This window comes from Pygoscelis adeliae, unplaced genomic scaffold (assembly GCF_000699105.1).
Source record: "Pygoscelis adeliae isolate BGI_AS28 unplaced genomic scaffold, ASM69910v1 Scaffold155, whole genome shotgun sequence".
In the NCBI taxonomy this organism is placed as follows: Eukaryota; Metazoa; Chordata; class Aves; order Sphenisciformes; family Spheniscidae; genus Pygoscelis; species Pygoscelis adeliae.
In genome coordinates this window covers 6,433,617-6,452,891 of record NW_008824932.1, presented here as the reverse complement: position 1 = coordinate 6,452,891, position 19,275 = coordinate 6,433,617, and the positions used below count along the sequence as shown (strand labels likewise).

Here is a 19,275-nt window from a genome sequence, read left to right as displayed (position 1 = left end):
GACCCGAGGTCGCCGTCAGCGTACAGCGGTGCCGGCAGCCTGCTGCTGGAGGTCAGCGGCGCAGATATTTGCACTCCTCGCTACGTGCAAGTAACGTTTGCAGAAGCGCCCGAACCGAAACTACGCTGTTCCTCGGGGAAACGCCCGGCCCGGAGCGTCTCCCCACGGCCGGGCTCTCCCCTTTGGCTGCTGTTTCCCCGGCGGCCCCGCTCCTCCCCAGCCCGTCTGAAACTCGGCGGTGCTTCCTCGGCACCAGGCGGCCCGTCACCCCCTCGGGTAACAGGAGGTCGGAGGTTCCTCATTGCCGGGCTCTGAAAAGTTACTGCTGCTGCTGACGACGAAGGGCACGGTAATGACGAGGGACAGGTTTTACAGCTCTGCTGCGTCTCCTTGTTGTGGCACGCGCTGGGCAGTTTGTGTTAGTAACAAAAACGAGAAGTACGTTAAAGCCTAAAAAAGGAAAGCCGCAAACAATGTTTTTAACAGCCAGGCAAAAAAGTCTTGTCTTCAGAGAAATCGCGTTCGATACCTGTTAGACATAAGCTCTTAACTTTTCATTATCGTTTTCAACTGGCGTTGTGGATGCGGTTTTATAGTCTGAATACGGATGTTCTGCGATGAATTGGGTGGTGATTGAGGCCATGTTTGAGTGTTAATACATTTTTCCTAAGCAGACAGCATTTTAAAAGATCAGAGAGCTGTTGTATCAACATATCTAAGATGCCCTGCTCAAGTGATTCCAAACCTGGATGGTTGACCCTTCCTTCTAGTTTCAAAGCAGTTTTCAAAGCTTAGGTCTTTGCTTGTGATTTGTTGGATTTCACTACAGTGTCTTATATTGTCCGCGTAGCAAGGCGGCAGCAGTGTGTGCTGGCTTTTCAGCGGTTTTGTTAAAAGCTTGGGCTGCTCACTGGAATTGGTGGCAGCTTTAAACTTCTGCTGAAGAACTGTGGCTGCTGAGGGAGTCAGCATGTGTCTGCTCTAACTGGGGGAATAGCAGCAGGGGGTAGTACCTGTGATGCTTTCTGAAAGGGGCTGTTAGAGCTCTTAAGATAAACAGCACAACTCAACCTTGGATGCAAGTGCTAATGTCATTCTCTAGTTAGTATTTCTGAAGACTAGATGATGTTGTTAGCTTATGTGGAATACCTGCTCTGTGTAAAAGAGAAAAGCAAACGTCTAGATTGTTATCTGTGATATTAAGCTTGGACAGTAGCATGTGTCCCCATTCTTCCTTTCCTCTGCCAGACCATTGAATATGCAGACTGACACATACTAGCGTCTAGATTATTACAGAAAAAAATACCCAGAATAAAAGGCAATTCCTATGTAAAACATACAATTATTTTTAAATCATAGTATAGCCATGCTTCTTAAAAGGTCATCTGTTTTCCATATATATGTTGCCTCATCTAAAAGCTTTAGTTTTCATCTGCTTAGAATGCTGTCTGTGCAATGCCCTGCTCTCTTCTTATCTGAAAGTGGTGCCTGTGTGGATGATGTGGTGTCTGAGCATGTCGAGGGCAGTTTCGTTACTGAACTTAACTGTACTGAAGATCATTATGCATTACACAAGACTAAGTATTGCAGGTGGCTGGAGATCCTTCCCGATCCTGCCTCTTGTTTCTTCTCTTCATTATTCCTCTTGCTGAAATAGTTATGTTTCTCTTACATCTGGATGATAAATACAAGTCCAACAACACGCCTTTCAAAATTACATAAAGATACATCAGCAGCGATACTACAGAAAACACGAAAAGTTAGCAGTGCCTTTTTCCCGTTGTAACGCAGGGGGATTTTTATGAACAGTCATACTGGTGGATTAAAGAATAGGTTTGTTTATTGCAGATTGCTCTTGTGCATGTTTGGTGGTTTTTGGCAACAAAAAGATAGATAACAGCCCCTTTGCTTCATACATTTAACAGTGTTTGTGCTCTACGTGTTGCTTGTGTACATTTGGGGGATGGTTTTTTCCTTTAAAAGAAAGTTGGACTGCTACAGATAAGGCTGTTAAAAGAACAGAGAACTAGACAGAAAAAAAAAAGTGTTTGGAAAGCGTGGGAAAGAAATTGATGTTATCGTTGATAAGTCTACTGCTTTTGGTGGTAGTTGCCACTCTCCAGACTCACAGATGGCTGTTAGCATAGCTAAAGAGGCAGCATGCAGTGGTCATGGTAGGAACTGGTTAACAGGGGGAGAGCCCTAAAGCAAAGCTGGCTTTGCTTTTGGAATACCGTTGGAAACTACATACTCAGTTTTGTAGTTTTTATTGTTTATAGTGCAGTTATGAAAGATTGAATCAGTGAAATGTGTGGGGTTATAAAAAAAACCCATTACCTCTTCCTGAAAAGTGGGATTTTTATTTGCTTTTACTTTATACAGTGTAGAATATTGGCCGAGCACAGGGGACAGAAGTCCTGAGGTACCAGAAACAATCAGGATAGGATAGGAATCTTCAGCTGACTTTCTTCACTGGGAAAATCGTAATAATGGATTGCAAGTGCAGACAAACCCATAACAAGTCAAGATATTCTTAGCCCGTTGGCATGCAGTAGGTTCCAGGGCGGTCTTCCCACCTCAGTTTCCAGAGTTCATTAGTCTCAGCCACACCTTGGGCAGTGATTGCGTTGCTTCAGCTGTCACCAAATGGGTACTAACTGTGGCTTTTGTAGATTCCAGAATTTGACAACTTATACCTGGACATGAATGGCATTATACATCAGTGTTCACATCCGAATGATGACGATGTTCACTTCAGAATCTCAGAAGACAAGATTTTTGCCGATATTTTTCACTATTTGGAAGTACTATTTCGCATTATTAAACCGAGGAAGGTTTTCTTCATGGCAGTTGATGGAGTAGCTCCAAGAGCAAAAATGAATCAGCAGCGTGGGAGACGTTTTAGGTGAGAGTATTTGTTCTTGCTCTGTCTTTAGGATAGTAACAACTTAAAAAAAAAAATTACTTAAATGTGTGCCATAGAAAGTAAAATATATTATGAGCGGTCATGCCTTTGACAGTAGCTTTAAATTTTAGTTAAATGAGGGTAACTACCTGTAAAATGTTAATATTTAAAATCAGGATTCCAAAAAAGAAAGTTTGCTTGTTACTTATGTATGCGGGACTTGGGGGTGGGGGAAGCTTTTTTCCTATGAAATTTTTTGTGAAATAAGTCTGCAGTGGAGCTCTTACAGATGTCTCCAATGGCTTCATAACCTGTGAGAGCCTTTGGTATTTGTGAATGCTAATTCTAGATACGCCTTTTTGGTAAATATAATGGAATGTCCTTTGACAGTCATAGAAGAAACGATGTTTCTAATGAAACTCTGGTTTCCTCTTGATACCAGTTAGCAAGCTAGCTCAAATACAGAGCTGCAAGTAGATTCCACAGTGTTAAGAATTATATTAATGTTTTGGGAGATGTGGAAGCTTTTTTGAAGACTGCTGTAAGGAAAGCAAGCCAGTGGTCAGACAATACAGGGATGGTGAGTGAAATGCAACAGAAACAAACAGGGGAAAAGGGACAAGAGAAAATATTTTCAAGCTACTGGGTTTTTTTGTGGGTTTGGTTTTTGTCTTTTGTTGTTGTTGTTGTTAAGGAAAAAAGGAGGTTGAGAGGAAGAAGAGGTTAAGAAAGAGTTCTAAATAGCAAGTTGGAACAGAATTGAGAGAAGGACAAAAATCTAAGACATTGGTGGCTTCTATTTTTCTGGTTCAAAAGTGTGTATGAAATCCTTGGCCGAGAAAGGCTAGGATGATGTTTGTTTGTTTGTTTCTCCATTACTAGTGATGATAAATTGTTAGTTCACCCCTCCTACCCCCATGGTATTCCAAACTTGCTGCTCTGTTTAACTACATTACTATTGTTGTTCTGGGATAGCATTTTCAGATGTTTAGATCCCAAGTATTCCTACCGTTTCAACATTAATTTGCTTTCATTGTCATCAGCCATTGAATGATCATCTTGGTAATCTAAATAGTAACTGTATCTGAGCAATGACAGGTTATCATCATTACTAGGGGAAAAAAGCTATTTTTAAGCCTTCCAGTTGTATCAGAAACAAGTTCAAACTCTCTTCAGGAGTTAAATTCCCCCCCCTCTCCCCCCCCCCTTTTTTTTTTTAAACACTCTTTAAAAAATCAACTATATGTATTTTGTCAGTAGAGCTGTACTTATGATATTAACATTTGAATAAGATGATTCTTTCTCTACTCCTTCGCTCCAACCCTGCTTTGTTTTAGATCAGCAAAAGAGGCAGAGGACAAAATAAAAAAGGCATTAGAAAAGGGAGAAACTCTCCCTACAGAAGCCAGATTTGACTCCAACTGTATTACACCAGGTAAGATAATTTGATAATTATTTTAAGTGTTTAGATTTAAGTTTTTGCATCTGTATTTTGGCACTATTTTCCTATCCGAAGGCATTTCTTTTTTTTTAAAATTAGAGGACAATCGATAAAGGCTCAAGTAAGTTGGGAACCAAGTTTTAATAACTTTTAGTAGGGTTGGAATACTGTCTCATTCTAAAAGTTTTTTAGATCACTAGGGAAAAAATGAAACCTCTTGGGGAAAAAAAACAGCTGTACCCTTCATCTCTTGCAGAATTTTTATTTGTTGGGTTGGGTTTTTTTTATTAATACTTTTGATATGTAAATGCAGTTTTGAATGACTAGTGAAAAGCTTTGTGTTTAACTTAGATTTCTGTGTTTTCAGGAACTGAATTCATGGCCAGATTGCATGAGCATCTTAAATATTTTGTAAATATGAAGACTTCCACAGACAAATCGTGGCAAGGAGTAACAGTCTACTTATCAGGCCATGAGGTCATTGTATTTTGTTAATATTTTATTTTAAATAAAATTTTATTTTATAGAAAAAAACTTACTGATTAATTTTATGGGGTTTTTTTGTGCAGACTCCGGGGGAAGGTGAGCATAAAATTATGGAGTTCATCAGATCAGAAAAAGCAAAGCCCCATCACGATCCAAACACAAGACACTGTCTCTATGGCTTAGATGCTGACTTGGTATGTGCAATTAAAATAATACACACTCTATAAACTTCTGTTGTTTGTATGTCTTTGATGTCTTCCTAAGCACACAGGGTTCTAAAATGTTATTAAACAAGCATTTGTATTCCTGCAAACTTCTGAATTTGTAATGAAAGAGAACAGCAAAATTTCTTTATACTGCTCGAATCTTAAAGTAACAGTTTAAAAAAAAATAATGAAGTAAGACCTTTCTAATATCTCTTTGTAATAGATTATGCTGGGATTAACAAGTCATGAGGCACACTTTGCGCTCTTAAGAGAAGAAGTCAGATTTGGTGGTAAAAAATCTCAAAGGTGAACTGATTTAACTTTACTTTTATTTTATATATGATGAAATTAAATCCAAAAGATACTGGGTTGCTAAAACAGGGGTTTTTTTTATTGATTGCATACTAAATTAATAAAGTCTTAGTTTATTTTTGTGTTGGAAAATACATGAAATTAGAGACAACTTGTTAAATTGTGCATTTGAATTTGTTTACATGAGAAAATGTGTGCTGTCAGGACAGCTGATAAAAAAAATCCTTAGAGCTTTGGTGTGTTGTGCTTCTTTCTTCATATTACAAATGGAGCAGCCCAGGCTGTACTGATGTTGTTTCCATAATTGTCTGATGCAGATACTGACTTTTTAAAACGTATTTATATCTCTGAGGTTTTGTGCATGTAAGTAAATTACTAGAATAATTACTAAAATAAACTCTCTTAAAGTGGCTGACTGGATGCTTTTATTCTGGATTTGCCCATTCAAACTAACTTGTGGGCTATAGTCAGTCAGAACAAGGTGATTTGTTCCAGAACTGTGCATGTACATGGAGCTATTCTGAAGTAATAGAAAAATTAATTTTGTAACTGTTACTGTGGCTAGGTTCCTTCTTTGAAGGACCTTGAGCATATATTTGGTGGATAAAGGGAAAAGGTGGGAGAGACACAGAAATACACTTTTTTGATACAAAAAGGATGTTGGATAATACAGTGATAAGTCATATAAATGTTTAGATAAATGCATCATTTTTGCTAATAAACAAATGTTCTTATTGCTAAGGACAATATGATAAACATCAGGAATAAGTATTCTTTTCATAGTCTTCCGCAGTCAACTTTTCACTAATACTCATTCTGTTGATAGTGTTGGCATGTAACATTGTGATGTTTTTAAAAGACCTTAAGTCTAAGCAAAGAAAAATGTTGTTCTGCACTTTTTAAAAAATAAAATAATATAAAAGTGTGGTGACCTTTTGAGGGATTAATTAAATAAAGTGTGAAATCAAAAGGCAAGGTGTCATTATTATTTTTTTCTCCCTCAAGCATTATTCCATATTTGGCTCCTGTTGTAATTTCTGGGTAATATTACTGATTACAGGAATTTACTTCTGGAAGTTACAGGATTTGCCTTCTGTCAGTATTGTCACTTTTATGTGTACTTAGAGTTGGAAATTTGAAAATAGTAAAAATACATACAAATTACGTATTGTCAGCAGTTTCTTGACTGAGAGAAATTACTTGTTTTATCAGGATTTTCAGGTCCAGTGCAATGAAGAATAAGGGGCAAAATGTCTCTAGAGTCTTAGAGCATCAACCTGGATTTGCCAGTATGAAAATTACATTTAAAAAATGACAGAATCGGGTCTGAAGTTCTGTGCAGCCAAGCGTAGCTCAGAGTTTGTCTTCGCAGTCTTGATATAAACTTGTGTAGCACACACACCTTCCTCAGAGGATTTTGGCCAAAATCTGCTGTGTATGTGTGAATACACAGGTGTTTATGCTGGTTTGTCATTGGAGGTGGTCCCAGCTAGTTACAGTATCTACAAGGTAAAATAGTCCTTTACGAATTCAAAATAAATCAGTCTTTAGTTCATTAATCTTTTGGTGTAGGTATTAACTGATTTTGACCTAACATTGGCTTAGGTAGTAAGTAATTTTAGTGAACAGAGGAGAAGAAGGCAGAATATATGTTGACTAATTTATGCCATAAACAAACAGTAGGTTTGTCTTTTTTTTTTGGCTGTGGTGAAGCCACTAGGGAATACATATGGAGCATATTTTCAAGTTGAGCATATTCTTTTCTTACAAGAAGCATTTCAAATGACTGCAAATGTAACCCAGCCAGTTTAGACGTGAATCTGTGTACTCTGTATGTACTCAGACTAGTTCTAAAATACCTTAAAATATATTGCGTTTGTTGCAAAGTTAAGTTATGTTGTCCCTTTTTTGGGCAACGGGATAATTACTTAGGAAATAGTTAATGCAACATGGAACTCCACAAAGCTGCCCTGCTTTCTCTAAGCTAGCTGTTTTCCATACAGTGCAGTCACATCTGCTGTTTGGAAGATTCTACTGCAAAATTTTATAGACTCAAACCAGATGGATCCTAAAATAGATTCAAAGAAATGTTTATACGTTATTTCTTCTGCAAGGATATAATCCCAGTAAGATTACTTGGTTTTAGGTAACCTTGGACTTACTAAATATTCATGTTGAAAGTGTGTGTATAAATTATTAACTTAATATTTCGAATCATTTACAGAGCATGTGCACCAGAGGAAACCACGTTTCATTTACTGCACTTATCACTGATGAGAGAATATATTGATTATGAATTTTCACCAGTAAAAGTAAGTTCTAATGGAGCTGTGATTGAAGAAATGTGTGAGGTCTTTTTATGCAAACATGATAATAAAAATTATGCTCCTGTGGTTTTTTCTTTTTTTCCTTTTTTTTTCCCCCCAGGACAAGATTTCCTTTGAATATGATATTGAAAGGATAATAGATGATTGGATCTTGATGGGTTTCCTTGTAGGAAATGATTTTATTCCTCATCTACCTCATTTACACATTAATCATGATGCACTGCCGCTACTTTATAGAACATATATGGCTATCTTGCCAGAACTGGGAGGTAAGAACACGAAGTTTATTTGTGGAAAGTAGAAACATTAACATTCCTGCGTTAATATTTATTGACCTTCTTAGCCATGTTAGAATGTTCAGCATTTATTACACTTGCTTTAGACAGCCAGCAAGATCGCATTCTATTATCTACGGGGCATTTAAATTGAAATTTTAAAATTGTTAAATTGTTGATTTTAAACAACATACTTTATTTTCCCAATAGGTTACATAAATGAAAACGGGCATCTGAATTTAAAACGCTTTGAGAAATATCTCACAAGATTGTCAGATGTAAGTAACTTCGGAATTATGTATAGCCTGTTGAATATAACCTCAATATAGCGCCCCAAAATACACCATGCTGTAGTTTTAATGAACTGTTAAATGACTGTGTTTTACAAGTGATTCAATGAGCTGTTTTATCATTTAACTGATGGGATCCAATCAGTTGTTGTCTGATCATACCGTAACATAAGAAGAAAAAGATTGAATCATTTGATCTGTGCTTTAGCCAGCATCTTTTAGTACTGCAAGTCAGATGAGAATTCACCACTAGAATCATGGTCCTCAATTCTCATTGAGTAATGAGCGGCAGTACTGGGCAAAGCATGCTGCAGGCAGCAATATTCTTTGCTTCCCCTGCTGGTCAGTTCCTTGTAGCGTAAGCTATGTCTGAAGAACTTGGAGAGCAATATTTTTTGCAAGTTTTTTATGAAGATCACTGGTAAAGAGCAATGAAGCGTTTATCTCTCAGAGGCAGGCATCAGCATTCTTCATGAACCAACTAGCGTACAGGAGGCAATCCTGTTAAGTGCTGCTGCAGTAATCCATCCTAGAGATGAGAAAAGGTATAGGCCATATAGAAATGGAAAGGTCTCGGCCTTCTGCTGAACTTGGAAGGAGGAAGTTCATCTGCTGTCCCTGCTTCAGCCCTGTCTTCTGATTCTTGGGTGGAACTATGAAAGGGTTGGGTGTGTGGCACGAGACTATATTACCCAGACCCTATAAACTTCTACTACTTCTAGAGTTGATAGTGAAGTGTGGAAGTTACCTAACTCTTTTTGTTACCCATTGCTGCCTTACTGAAAGAAAACAAAATATGGCTTGGGTGTATGTTATATATTGCTAAGAAAAAACATTTTTAATATTAATCTATTAGTTTAGTTGTAGCTCTAGGGCAAAATGTTTATGTATGAATGACTCTAGGTGTAATCTAATGCACCTACTAAAAAGAAGTTGTTAATTTAGCACTCTAAATTCGGCGTCCCTTAAATATTTCTAAACTTACTTTAATCTTTCTGCACAGTTTGACCGTGAACACTTCAGTGAAGTCTTTGTAGACCTAAAATGGTTTGAAAGTAAAGTAGGCAATAAATACCTCAACGAGGCAGCTGGTATTGCAGCAGAGGAAGCCAGAAAAAATAAACAAAAGAAACAAAAGGTTAGTGTTTTACATGTGCAATTTTGGAAATAAGAATGTTACTTTTTGCAAAGCAATAATTTGATCTTAGACAACTTAAATGGCATAAACCTCTTTTGAGATTTTTTGAGATCAGAAAAGGTAATAAAATGCACCATTTGAGGAACTGCCTGTATGCATTGCTGGTTGTGAGTGATGAAATGGTTACGTCAAGGTAAAGTTCTCATGACTTTTGAAATCTTGTAAACCTGTAACTTAATGCTTTGTGTCAATTTATCTGTTCCTCAACAGCAGCAAAACTTACTTCTGGGTGAGTTATGGTCCAACTCGCCATGCTTTATAATCTTACTTTTCAATGCATAGCCTGCTGGACGTCTTATATATTTCAGATACACTGATAGGTCATTCATGCATGTCTTGGTATTGGCCGACTATTTGACAACGAATAGATAAACAGCCATTTCATTGGTATGAGCTATCTCAGATTGGTTGTTAAACTTGCAATTCTAGATATAACTAATTAATAAGGAACAGCACCTTTCTCCGTATCTTGACTCAGCCCCATTGTCATGTTCCCCCCCCCACCTCCATCAGCTGTCCTTCAAGATATGCCTTCGGCAGAGTGTAGAATAGCAACAGGAAATTCCTTCAAGTTTAATCAGTCACTGTATATCGTTACCCTGTTCTTTAGTGCAGTTTGTGGTTTGTAAGAGCAAGATGTTAGCTCTTCCTTTAACAAGGTATGCTTTATTTGTGGTTGTTTTCTTATTTGCCACAGAAGTTTGGAGCAGCTCTATAGTATTAGCTAGCCATCTTGACTGATCCTTTGAATGGCAGTGACAGTCAGGAGCTTGCATATCTCAGGTACAGGGGAAGAGGGCCAACTTAATGATTCTGCTTATTGAAAGCTACTCAGTGCTGTACACAAAAGACAGTGTGTAGTGTGAGAATGAAGTGAATGTTTGGCTTGTTTGACTCCCTAAAACACAATTTCTTGTATCCTTACTTCCCCCAAAAGTAATTTGAACTCTTAAAAAACTTACTGATTAAAAATTTGATTGCATACTGATGCTGTAGCACAATGCATGATGTAGGTAAAAATGCTTAAATGTGTACTGCACAGTTTTAGAAATAGTTGTATTTTGGAAAGCAAATATTCAGATATTTTTTAAAGGTAGTTGAGATTTTATTTGAGACTGCTCCTTTGTCTGATCTGTATGGATAAAATCATTTTCCCTAGGCAATTACAAGAGAAGGAAATGTAGTGGGGTTCATACTAAATAATAATAATATTTCTGCATCTTTATTATAGCATTTTGAGTTGCAGATTATATGGTTGTGAATGAGGTATGTGCATATTATTCTGTATTTTTACTTTATCTCAAATATTAATTTAATAGGCTCAGGAAAATTCTATATGTTTGGCTGCTTTAGAAAAAAACGAAGGTGAAGTTGTGACCCCTAAAAGTAAGTGCAAATAATTTTTCCATATACATATAACAAAAAAACTTGTTAATTTGTGTATAGATTTGGAAGATCTGTAAGAATTTCATGTCAGAGATGACCTTAATCTAAATGAAACAGTTATGTGGTCAGCTGTTGGGAAACGGAACTGCACATCACTGGCTTATGGTGAGAGGGAGTGGGGCTAAAGCTTTTGAAGTGCTTCTTACCTGACCAGTATTTCCATGATGAATTAAAGGAATGAATGAGCAAATCTTTAACAACATTACATTTTTGATAATTGTATGCCTAGGTATTTTATTATACAGGTGGAGACAAATGAACAGATTTCCATACGGCTTTGAGGTTTTGGTTGTGTTGATTGTTTTTAAACTCATTCCACTTGTAGGAAATGCCTTTTGCTCATGTTTTGAAATTTAATGTCAAAAATGTATAAATATTACTCCATGATATAAGATGATGTTGCTGAGAAAAGATTAAATTTTAAAATCTATTTTAACATTTTCTTAAATTATTTTCTGATGGCTTATATTCTCTTCCTTGTTCTTGTAATTGGGCTACAAAATGGGTTGCCTGTCTTCAAACCTTATTTTAGTAGAGAAGTGAATGTTAATCCTTTTTTTTTTTTTTTTTTTTCCCCCCCATTACTCCTTTTTCAGCTGTGTTGGAAGATGAACCAGAAGATGATGATCTGTTTGAAACTGAGTTTAGGCAATACAAAAGAACTTACTACATGACTAAAATGGGTGTAGAAGTAGTTTCTGAGTAAGTTTATGCCTTTTTTTTCTTTTTTCTTTTTTCTTTTTTTAAACACCAAAGACAAGTCTTTGCATATGTCTAATACAAGAGAGAATATTCATTCATGTTGAAGGCAGAGAACACATGGCAGTGTACTGCAGCAGTGATGCTTTTGGCTAATGCAAGAAAAGCTGGAAGTCATGTTTTCTCTAACAAGTATTTGAGGTCCAGAGAGAAAAAAATCCATTAGTATTAAATGAATCTAGGAAACCATGGTCTTACTAGGTTCCCAAAATGCTCTGTCTTCATTCCTGTGTACCAAGGTGCTAAGTATTTAGCACAAGGTGCTTATATACCAGTGGAAATGAGACAAACTAATAGGTATCTTTCCTTCTTCTTTTAAGTGACTTCTTGGCTGATCAAGCTGAATGTTATGTCCAGGCAATACAATGGATTTTGCATTATTATTACCATGGAGTTCAGTCATGGAGCTGGTAAGAAAAATTGTCAAATGAGAAATTGCTTGAAGATGGAGCAATATTTCACCTTGTATGCTGGGAACATTTAATGTAGTTCTGATCTGTGAACACTGCTGTGCTATAATTAAGTCAAGTAACTTAAGAGGTTTTTTTCCCTGCAGGTATTATCCTTATCATTATGCACCTTATCTGTCAGATATTTGCAACATCGGTGAACTCAAAATCAAATTTGAACTGGGAAAACCTTTCATGCCATTTGAACAGCTTCTTGCTGTACTTCCAGCAGCTAGCAAAGATCTGCTACCTAAATGCTACCAGGTGGGATTTAGAATTAAATTGCATTTATCTATCGCTTAGTGGTTGTCTGCTTTATTTTAAAGTAACTCTTTTCTTGATACTTTTGCATGTCCTCTTAGTTATATTCTGCCTCTAAGTTTTAGGTGTCTATTTCTTAATGTTCTTAGTACATTGTAAAGTTAGTAATAAATTTAAAATTTTGCATTTGCTAAGCAATTTCAGACTAGGACAGTTAAATGATAAATGTTGAATTCCTGTTCAGCCTTGACTTGGTTTTAATACCAGCCTTCCTCTATGTCTTCCTCGAATTAGTGCTAAATTGTCTCTGATGTTGTTTAATTCCTCTATTGTATTTTCCTAGCATTTGATGATCAGTCAAGACTCTCCTATTATCGAATATTATCCACCAGATTTTAAAACCGACCTAAATGGAAAACAGCAAGAATGGGAAGCTGTAGTATTAATCCCGTTTATTGATGAGGTAAGTTCTTTCACTGTCTGCTGTCTATAAAAGCTTCATAACAAAGCTGCTAAACTTCTTACTTAATCAACATTTAGACATGCAGTTAAATGGAAGTTTAAATTAACAGTTGATAAGACCACAGAAAAATATAAATGTTTGCTGCCTGGAGAGTAAGGCTAGATTAAGTTACCACAAGCAAATTAGCTTCAAGTGGCAGAAGTCTTACGTAAGGGATGTGGACTTTTTGTTGTTTGTTCGTGTTTTTTATCAGCTATTCTAATATTTAGTTTCAGATTTTTTGAGAAAAAAAATCTATTCCTATATACAGATAAAGATACAGAAAGTCTGTAGGTAAAATAAAAGAAACACTTGAGAAAAAAAAAACAAACCAACCAACAGTCTTTTTACAGAAAATCTCTTCACATGAACACCAGTAGTGGGTAGAAGACTCTAAGTACAAATCAAACAGTAAAACATTAACGGAGAGGAATAAAATAGTAACACTTTCCTTTTGCATGTAGGATAATAGTATTATATACATTGTTGTAATATCTTTTATCAGATTAAATTTGAGCACATCGAAGAGCGGACGAAAACAAAAGTGCAGACTAGATGTTAAGATATATACAGGTGGTGGCGTGTGCCTACCAATTGTTTCCATAGTTCGCAGCGAAAGGTTGACAGGACTTAGTCTTCTCACAGAAGACAACAGTTGCTACTTGAATGACCCGTAAGGTTTTGAAGCTTTTTCAATAGTTATTTTGCAGAATTTTATAACATCTAAAATCTTTTTAATATTTCTCTGTATGTTAAATGTAAAAGGCGAAATATGGCTAGCCTTTGGAAGCATATTTGCAAAAAGGTAATCTTTATTCTCCAAAGCCATTCCATTGTACTTGTCCTATTTTTATCGGAGAGCTGGGATATGAGGAAGGGTGAGGCTGCAATTAGAAAATTAACACATTAATCAGAAAAGTGCAGTTAGCCACTTTCCCAATGGAGACATTTCCATGCTAATTTTTGTTGCCAGTTTCACATATGCTGATTTCTCTAAAATTTAGAAACGACTGCTGCAGGCCATGGAATCCTGTAATAAGTGCCTGAAAGAAGAAGAGAAACGAAGAAATACTCACAGTGCTTGTTTAATGTACTGGTATGACAAAGATGCAGAGTTCCAGTACATGTCACCATGGCCAGAGAAATTCCCTGCAGTAGAAAGATGTCATACGAGGTAACGCTGGCATAAGTATTTTAGAGTAGACTAAAAGTAGTTAGAATACTTTTATTAGCATTTTAACTAAAGCTTGTATATGCCAATATATACACTGAAAAATGTAAGAAGTTGAATTAGATGTTACTTGTTGTGGCTGGCACGGTAAAAGTATCTGTCCCTTTCCTTCAAATGTTACTTTGCAAAACAGATGAACCAATGCTAAGTCAGCAAGAGCACTCTGGGGAATTACTAAACTTTGTATGACACAGAGGATGAAAGACTGGCACAAGTATCTGATCATAGTGATGATTTATCGGCACACCAATTCCAGACAATTTGTAAAAAATTGTAAGCATTTGGATCCAGTGCAGAGAGTTGAACACAAGTGCAGTGTTTGCTTTCCTCTCACTGAAAGTAGCCAGCTTTATTTAACGCAGGCTGAGGTTTCAAGATTAAATGGAAACATAACCTTACTGGTAGTCAAACTTAAATAGGGGAGGAATGCCTGTTGCAGGATTACACTCAGTGAAGAATGAATAGTTGTGAAGATGAATGATACCCTATGGGACCATTGCTAGTTTAGAACTTGACAATAACAATGAATTAAAATAGTGAGATTGGGACATAGCATGGCTTGAAGTTTTGTCTCTTTCTTAATGAGTAGTCTCGTTGCAGCAATAGCATGGGTTTTTATAGTCCTTTGGATAGGTTCCAAGTGGCTTAAATTAATTGCCGCCTTACAGGAAAGTCAAAGGGTTTGTCAATTAATGAATGTTTGAATGAGTAATGAGAGTTTCTAGAGCCAAAGGTCAATCTGGATGAGCAAATGTTGTGCAACTTGTTTTTTTAGGTATAAAACAATACCTTTGGATGCTTGGCACGTAGAAATAACGCACAATAAGATAACTAAAATCAACAAGAGTGCATTATATTTTTGTGGATTTCCTACTTTAAAGCACATTAAACATAAGGTAAAAGATTTCTCTCTTCTGACATTTTCAATGGTATTTAATACATAATTATGTAAGAATTCAAGTAAGTTTTATGTGCTGTTTTGTTTTTACCCAGTTTTATCTTAGAAAAAGTGGCGTACAGGTGTTTCAGCAAAGCAGCCATGGAGAGAACATGATGTTAGAAATCATAGCTGATGAGAACTCAAAAGAACAGGTAAGCATTCAGCTCCTAACAAAAAACAAAACCAAAAAAAAACCCCAGACAAAGAAACTTGTCATAAAAGGACTGAATTTCTTAAATAGTCGGATTTGAGATGTTGGTTATTTATATCTTCTCAATAGTGTACTATAGGAGAAAAACATTTAGAGTGGTACTGAAAAAGTTTTTTAAAAAATTTAAAACCCAAACATTTCTTAAAAAAAAAATAGTTAAATATATTGAATAGTTAATGTAAAAGAATAGATTTTTTAAAAACTTTATTTAACTAGTAATGCTTTGATTTCAAAGTGAGCTTTATGTCTAAGTTGTTAAAATTTGATTAATAGAAAGGAAGGTGAAAAACGGCTTTATGCTCAAAGCCATAGAATTAATTGCTAGAGTAAGAACTCTGAAGTTCTTAGCTCCCAGCCCAAAATTGAGACCATTAGGTGGGGGTATTCTTGGTATATATTTTGAAAACATCAGCTGAATCAGTTCACTGAAAACATCAATGGTATTAGTTCACGCTAAAAGCTTTTGTTGACTGTTGGAGTCAATAGTAAAAAATAAAGTTCATTAGGATTAAAATGCTAAATTTGTGCAGGGAGCAGTCTAGAATTCTGGGAATCTGCTGAAAGATTTAAATTTGTCCTAGCTTCAGAATATTAAATGTCATTCTCCTTAGTAGAGTTTCTGGCATTTCTCTGTGGTAGCCATCAGATGTTCTCAGGTAAGGAGTTGGTGAGACTCACTCCTGACTAATTAATAGTTGGAAACGGTATAATTGCAAGGAAGCAGAGCTTCCAGAGCAGTGCCCCTTGTCTTTTGTGTAGCTGAGTATATAGACACTTTTTTCAATCGGTTCCTTTTCCTCCACAAAGCAGGCTTACACCTTCCACTTAAAATGAGGCTGACTGATAGAGGAATTAGAGGAAAGAACTGATGCAGAGACATTAAGCAGCAAAATATTTTTTCTAAATCCTTTAAAAGCCAGCTCTATTTTGTAATCAAAAATATCAGGTAGCAAAAGAGAAATCCAGGAAAAGAAAAAAGTTTCAGAGATAAATAAAGAAATAAAACCAGGCAAGGAGAGAGGAGGAAAACAAGAAGATAGGATTTTACAGTAGAGAGATAGGGAGAGTGAATATTCAAGCTATGTCGCAAAGTGAATTTAATGAGCCACAATAATAGATTAAAAAATAGCAGAAACTCATTGGAAAAATAGAACATAATGTGAGACTAAAATTACAGATGCTAGCAAAGTCCTGGACATAAGTGCTGTTTCTCTATTTCAGTGAAACACAAAAGTAAAATCGATGGTGCAAAATATTTCACTAATCTCAAATTGTCAGTTTGATTATTGTCCCCCACAGATACAAACAGTTCTAAGTGATTTAACAAGAAAAGTACATAGTAAACCTATACCAGAAATGTGAACCAACCCAGGTCTTGCAGCTAACATATGCTGTATGTAAAGAGCCACACTTGGAATACAATACTTTGTCCTAAAAAATGAAATATGATTCTCCATTTCTAATCAGTCATTTTGTAATATGTATCAAAATATAATTTAATAAGCTAAAATGAGCTTTTTACTCTGCAAGAAAACCTGTTCTTTAACTAGAGTAGTTTTTATTGCAAAAACAGTTTGAAAATATTTCAACAAAAGTCTTGTAATATGTTAAACAATTAGTAATAGTAACTTCTGGGTTTTTTCAGATGGTAGAAAATGTTGCCAGTTTGGTACTTGGAAAGCGTGTTTTTGTTAACTGGCCGCACCTTGAAGAAGCCAGAGTTGTTGCTGTGTCAGATGGAGAAACTAAGTAAGAGACATTTCATAGATAGTTTTTTGTCATTGTTATTGTTTTATGGAAAATAAGTTCCTTAGGCTGTACAAAAGTTTTGGTTTTACTTTAATACTTGCTAACAGCAAATTAGTCCAGATGTATCAAAGGTGGCTTGGTGGAAGAACCTTTGTTTAACATTGTTCTGAGGTTTGGTTTTCTCTGTAGAAGTCGAGTCCTTCAGTATTGTGCTATAGATGTAGAAGTTTGTGAGAGCTTTTTCTCTTTGAGGGGAAAAACACATGCACAGAAATCCACACAGAATAATGTAAAAGAGAACATTTCTATACAATCTTCCTTTCAGCACATGCACTGGTATTTTTTTATAAAACAATATGCTGTGACCTGTTGTGGAAGGGGTAGCGAAAACGATGCTGCAAGTTTTCCATGCCCTTGACAAGTAATTTCTAACTATTTTTTAAGTTCTGCTCACAATTGGTTATGTTTAGATTAATCTTATTTGGTTAAATTCATACCTATCATAATATTCTCAAGGTTTTATTTGGAAGAACCACATGGCACACAGAAGCTTTACATGGGAAATGCAGTGCCCCCAACTAAAGTGGCATATGTTGGAGACAAGGAGCAAAGCATGTGGTTAAAAGAAGTTCAAGGCATTTCAGAGCAGTAAGTAACTTTGCAAATTAAAGTGTAACTTTGCATTTTATAGCTTAGCTATGTTTTGTTGCTGTATTACAGACCTAAGGAGTAGAGAAGAGCTGCTGCATACTTGATGATAAAGGTTAATAAGTCTGCTGGAATCAAAAAAAAAAAACCCCAACATAAAAGAGTTTATGTTGAAATTTCAGAATATATGGAGTTAGTCCCTAGGTATTTAAAGTTAGATGCTGTTACAAAAGAATTCTCCAATGAATGAAATTCAGTATTTACTCTCCCATTCAATTTTCTGTTCTGGTCTTAGTAATCTTCAGTTGTAGGAAGTATATAGAATGGAGTCATACAGTATAAAGTTACAACTTCAATAGCTTAGCATTGCTAAATTTGAATTCAGCTCTTGCTCTTCTAGAGTGTGGGTGCCCAGTAGAACGCAACTGAGTTATAGTAGCTTGCCTTTTATTATCTGTCATTTGAGTTAACTGCCTTAATTACCCATAACCCTTCCCACTGTAAAGGTAAAATGTGTTTAAATTAACGCACTCGGCTATGTAGTGATGGCTGTGCAACAACGGATAGGCAATTGGTTAAGCCATTTATTCTGGGTATTTTTTACAAAACAGGAAGCAAACTATTAGAATCCTTTTGTTAAGAGTGTTATTATTTTTTATTTTTTATATCAAGAAATTCCACCCTCTTGGTTCAGTTCTGTTTATTGTAATCAATCTAAATGTTCTGTTTTGTATTCAGCTACCAGAGAAGAAAAGGAATAATTATTCATGAAACATCAATAGTTGTATATGCTCAGTTACTCACTGGTAATAGGTATCAACTAAACCAAAATGGAGAAGTTTATTTGGAGAAGCAGTGGTCAAAACAAGTTCTTCCTTTTGTTTACCAAACTGTTGTCAAGGTAAATACACAAGTTCAGTATCTTCTTGCACATAGCTCCTTACCCTGTTGGGGTGGGAGGGTGTGTGTGTGTGTATGCTTCTTTAAAACAAAAGAATGAACAAAAATAAGCATCTTACATAATTTATTATATAAAAAAATGTTAATTTAATGTGCTGAGGCAAGTATTTTGTCACAAAATTTGGGACTCCTGCACAGTTTAGAGAACTTACTGAAAAAATGGCTTTTGTCATCTTTTTACTGATGATATTTTGAACGAAGTACAGTGGTGGTGCTCAATGAGGTAGCAGTTGCTTGTGTGACAGCGTTTGTAATATAGCATTAACTTCTTTGCCTTCAATGAATTATTTCAGACTCTGATAATGTTTTAGAATAAGCGTCTATTTATATGAACTTTTTAATTGTTCTACTGGAACTGAATGATATTTAACATCAATTTTGTCTTTTTCATGTAGGATATCAAAGCCTTTGACTCTCGTTTTTCAAACATCAAAACTTTGGATGACTTGTTTCCTCCTGGAAGTACAGCCTTTATGCTGGGATCTCCTTACTATGGCTAATTTGTTCCTACCTATTTTAGTTGCCTCCCCCCCCCCCCCCCCCCCGGTTTCTTTCTTTACAAGCCTAAAATATCTAAGATGTTGTGTGGCAGTAGTGGTCGTTTGCTAACTAAAATTTTAAATCAAAGATTCCCTGATGGTTTAGTCAAAGGAGGAGGGGGTTCTTCTGATTTCCCTAT

At 36.0% G+C, this 19,275-nt stretch overlaps 1 protein-coding gene across 1 annotated transcript in view; it reads left to right on the top strand.

Annotated features, from left to right (window-relative positions):
- Window positions 1-2,676: 2,676 nt before the first annotated feature.
- Window positions 2,677-19,275, top strand: part of XRN1 (5'-3' exoribonuclease 1) — a 33,664-nt gene continuing 17,065 nt past the window's right edge. The window contains 21 exon segments of the mRNA XM_009325093.1: window positions 2,677-2,905; window positions 4,243-4,340; window positions 4,714-4,823; window positions 4,916-5,026; window positions 5,262-5,344; window positions 7,575-7,662; window positions 7,778-7,946; window positions 8,163-8,230; window positions 9,246-9,380; window positions 10,760-10,826; window positions 11,483-11,588; window positions 11,966-12,055; window positions 12,202-12,358; window positions 12,699-12,818; window positions 13,862-14,031; window positions 14,864-14,984; window positions 15,082-15,180; window positions 16,885-16,988; window positions 17,505-17,636; window positions 18,375-18,537; window positions 18,992-19,099. Of these exon segments, the coding sequence (XP_009323368.1) occupies window positions 2,703-2,905; window positions 4,243-4,340; window positions 4,714-4,823; window positions 4,916-5,026; window positions 5,262-5,344; window positions 7,575-7,662; window positions 7,778-7,946; window positions 8,163-8,230; window positions 9,246-9,380; window positions 10,760-10,826; window positions 11,483-11,588; window positions 11,966-12,055; window positions 12,202-12,358; window positions 12,699-12,818; window positions 13,862-14,031; window positions 14,864-14,984; window positions 15,082-15,180; window positions 16,885-16,988; window positions 17,505-17,636; window positions 18,375-18,537; window positions 18,992-19,099 (2,502 nt within the window). The 5' untranslated portion in view covers window positions 2,677-2,702.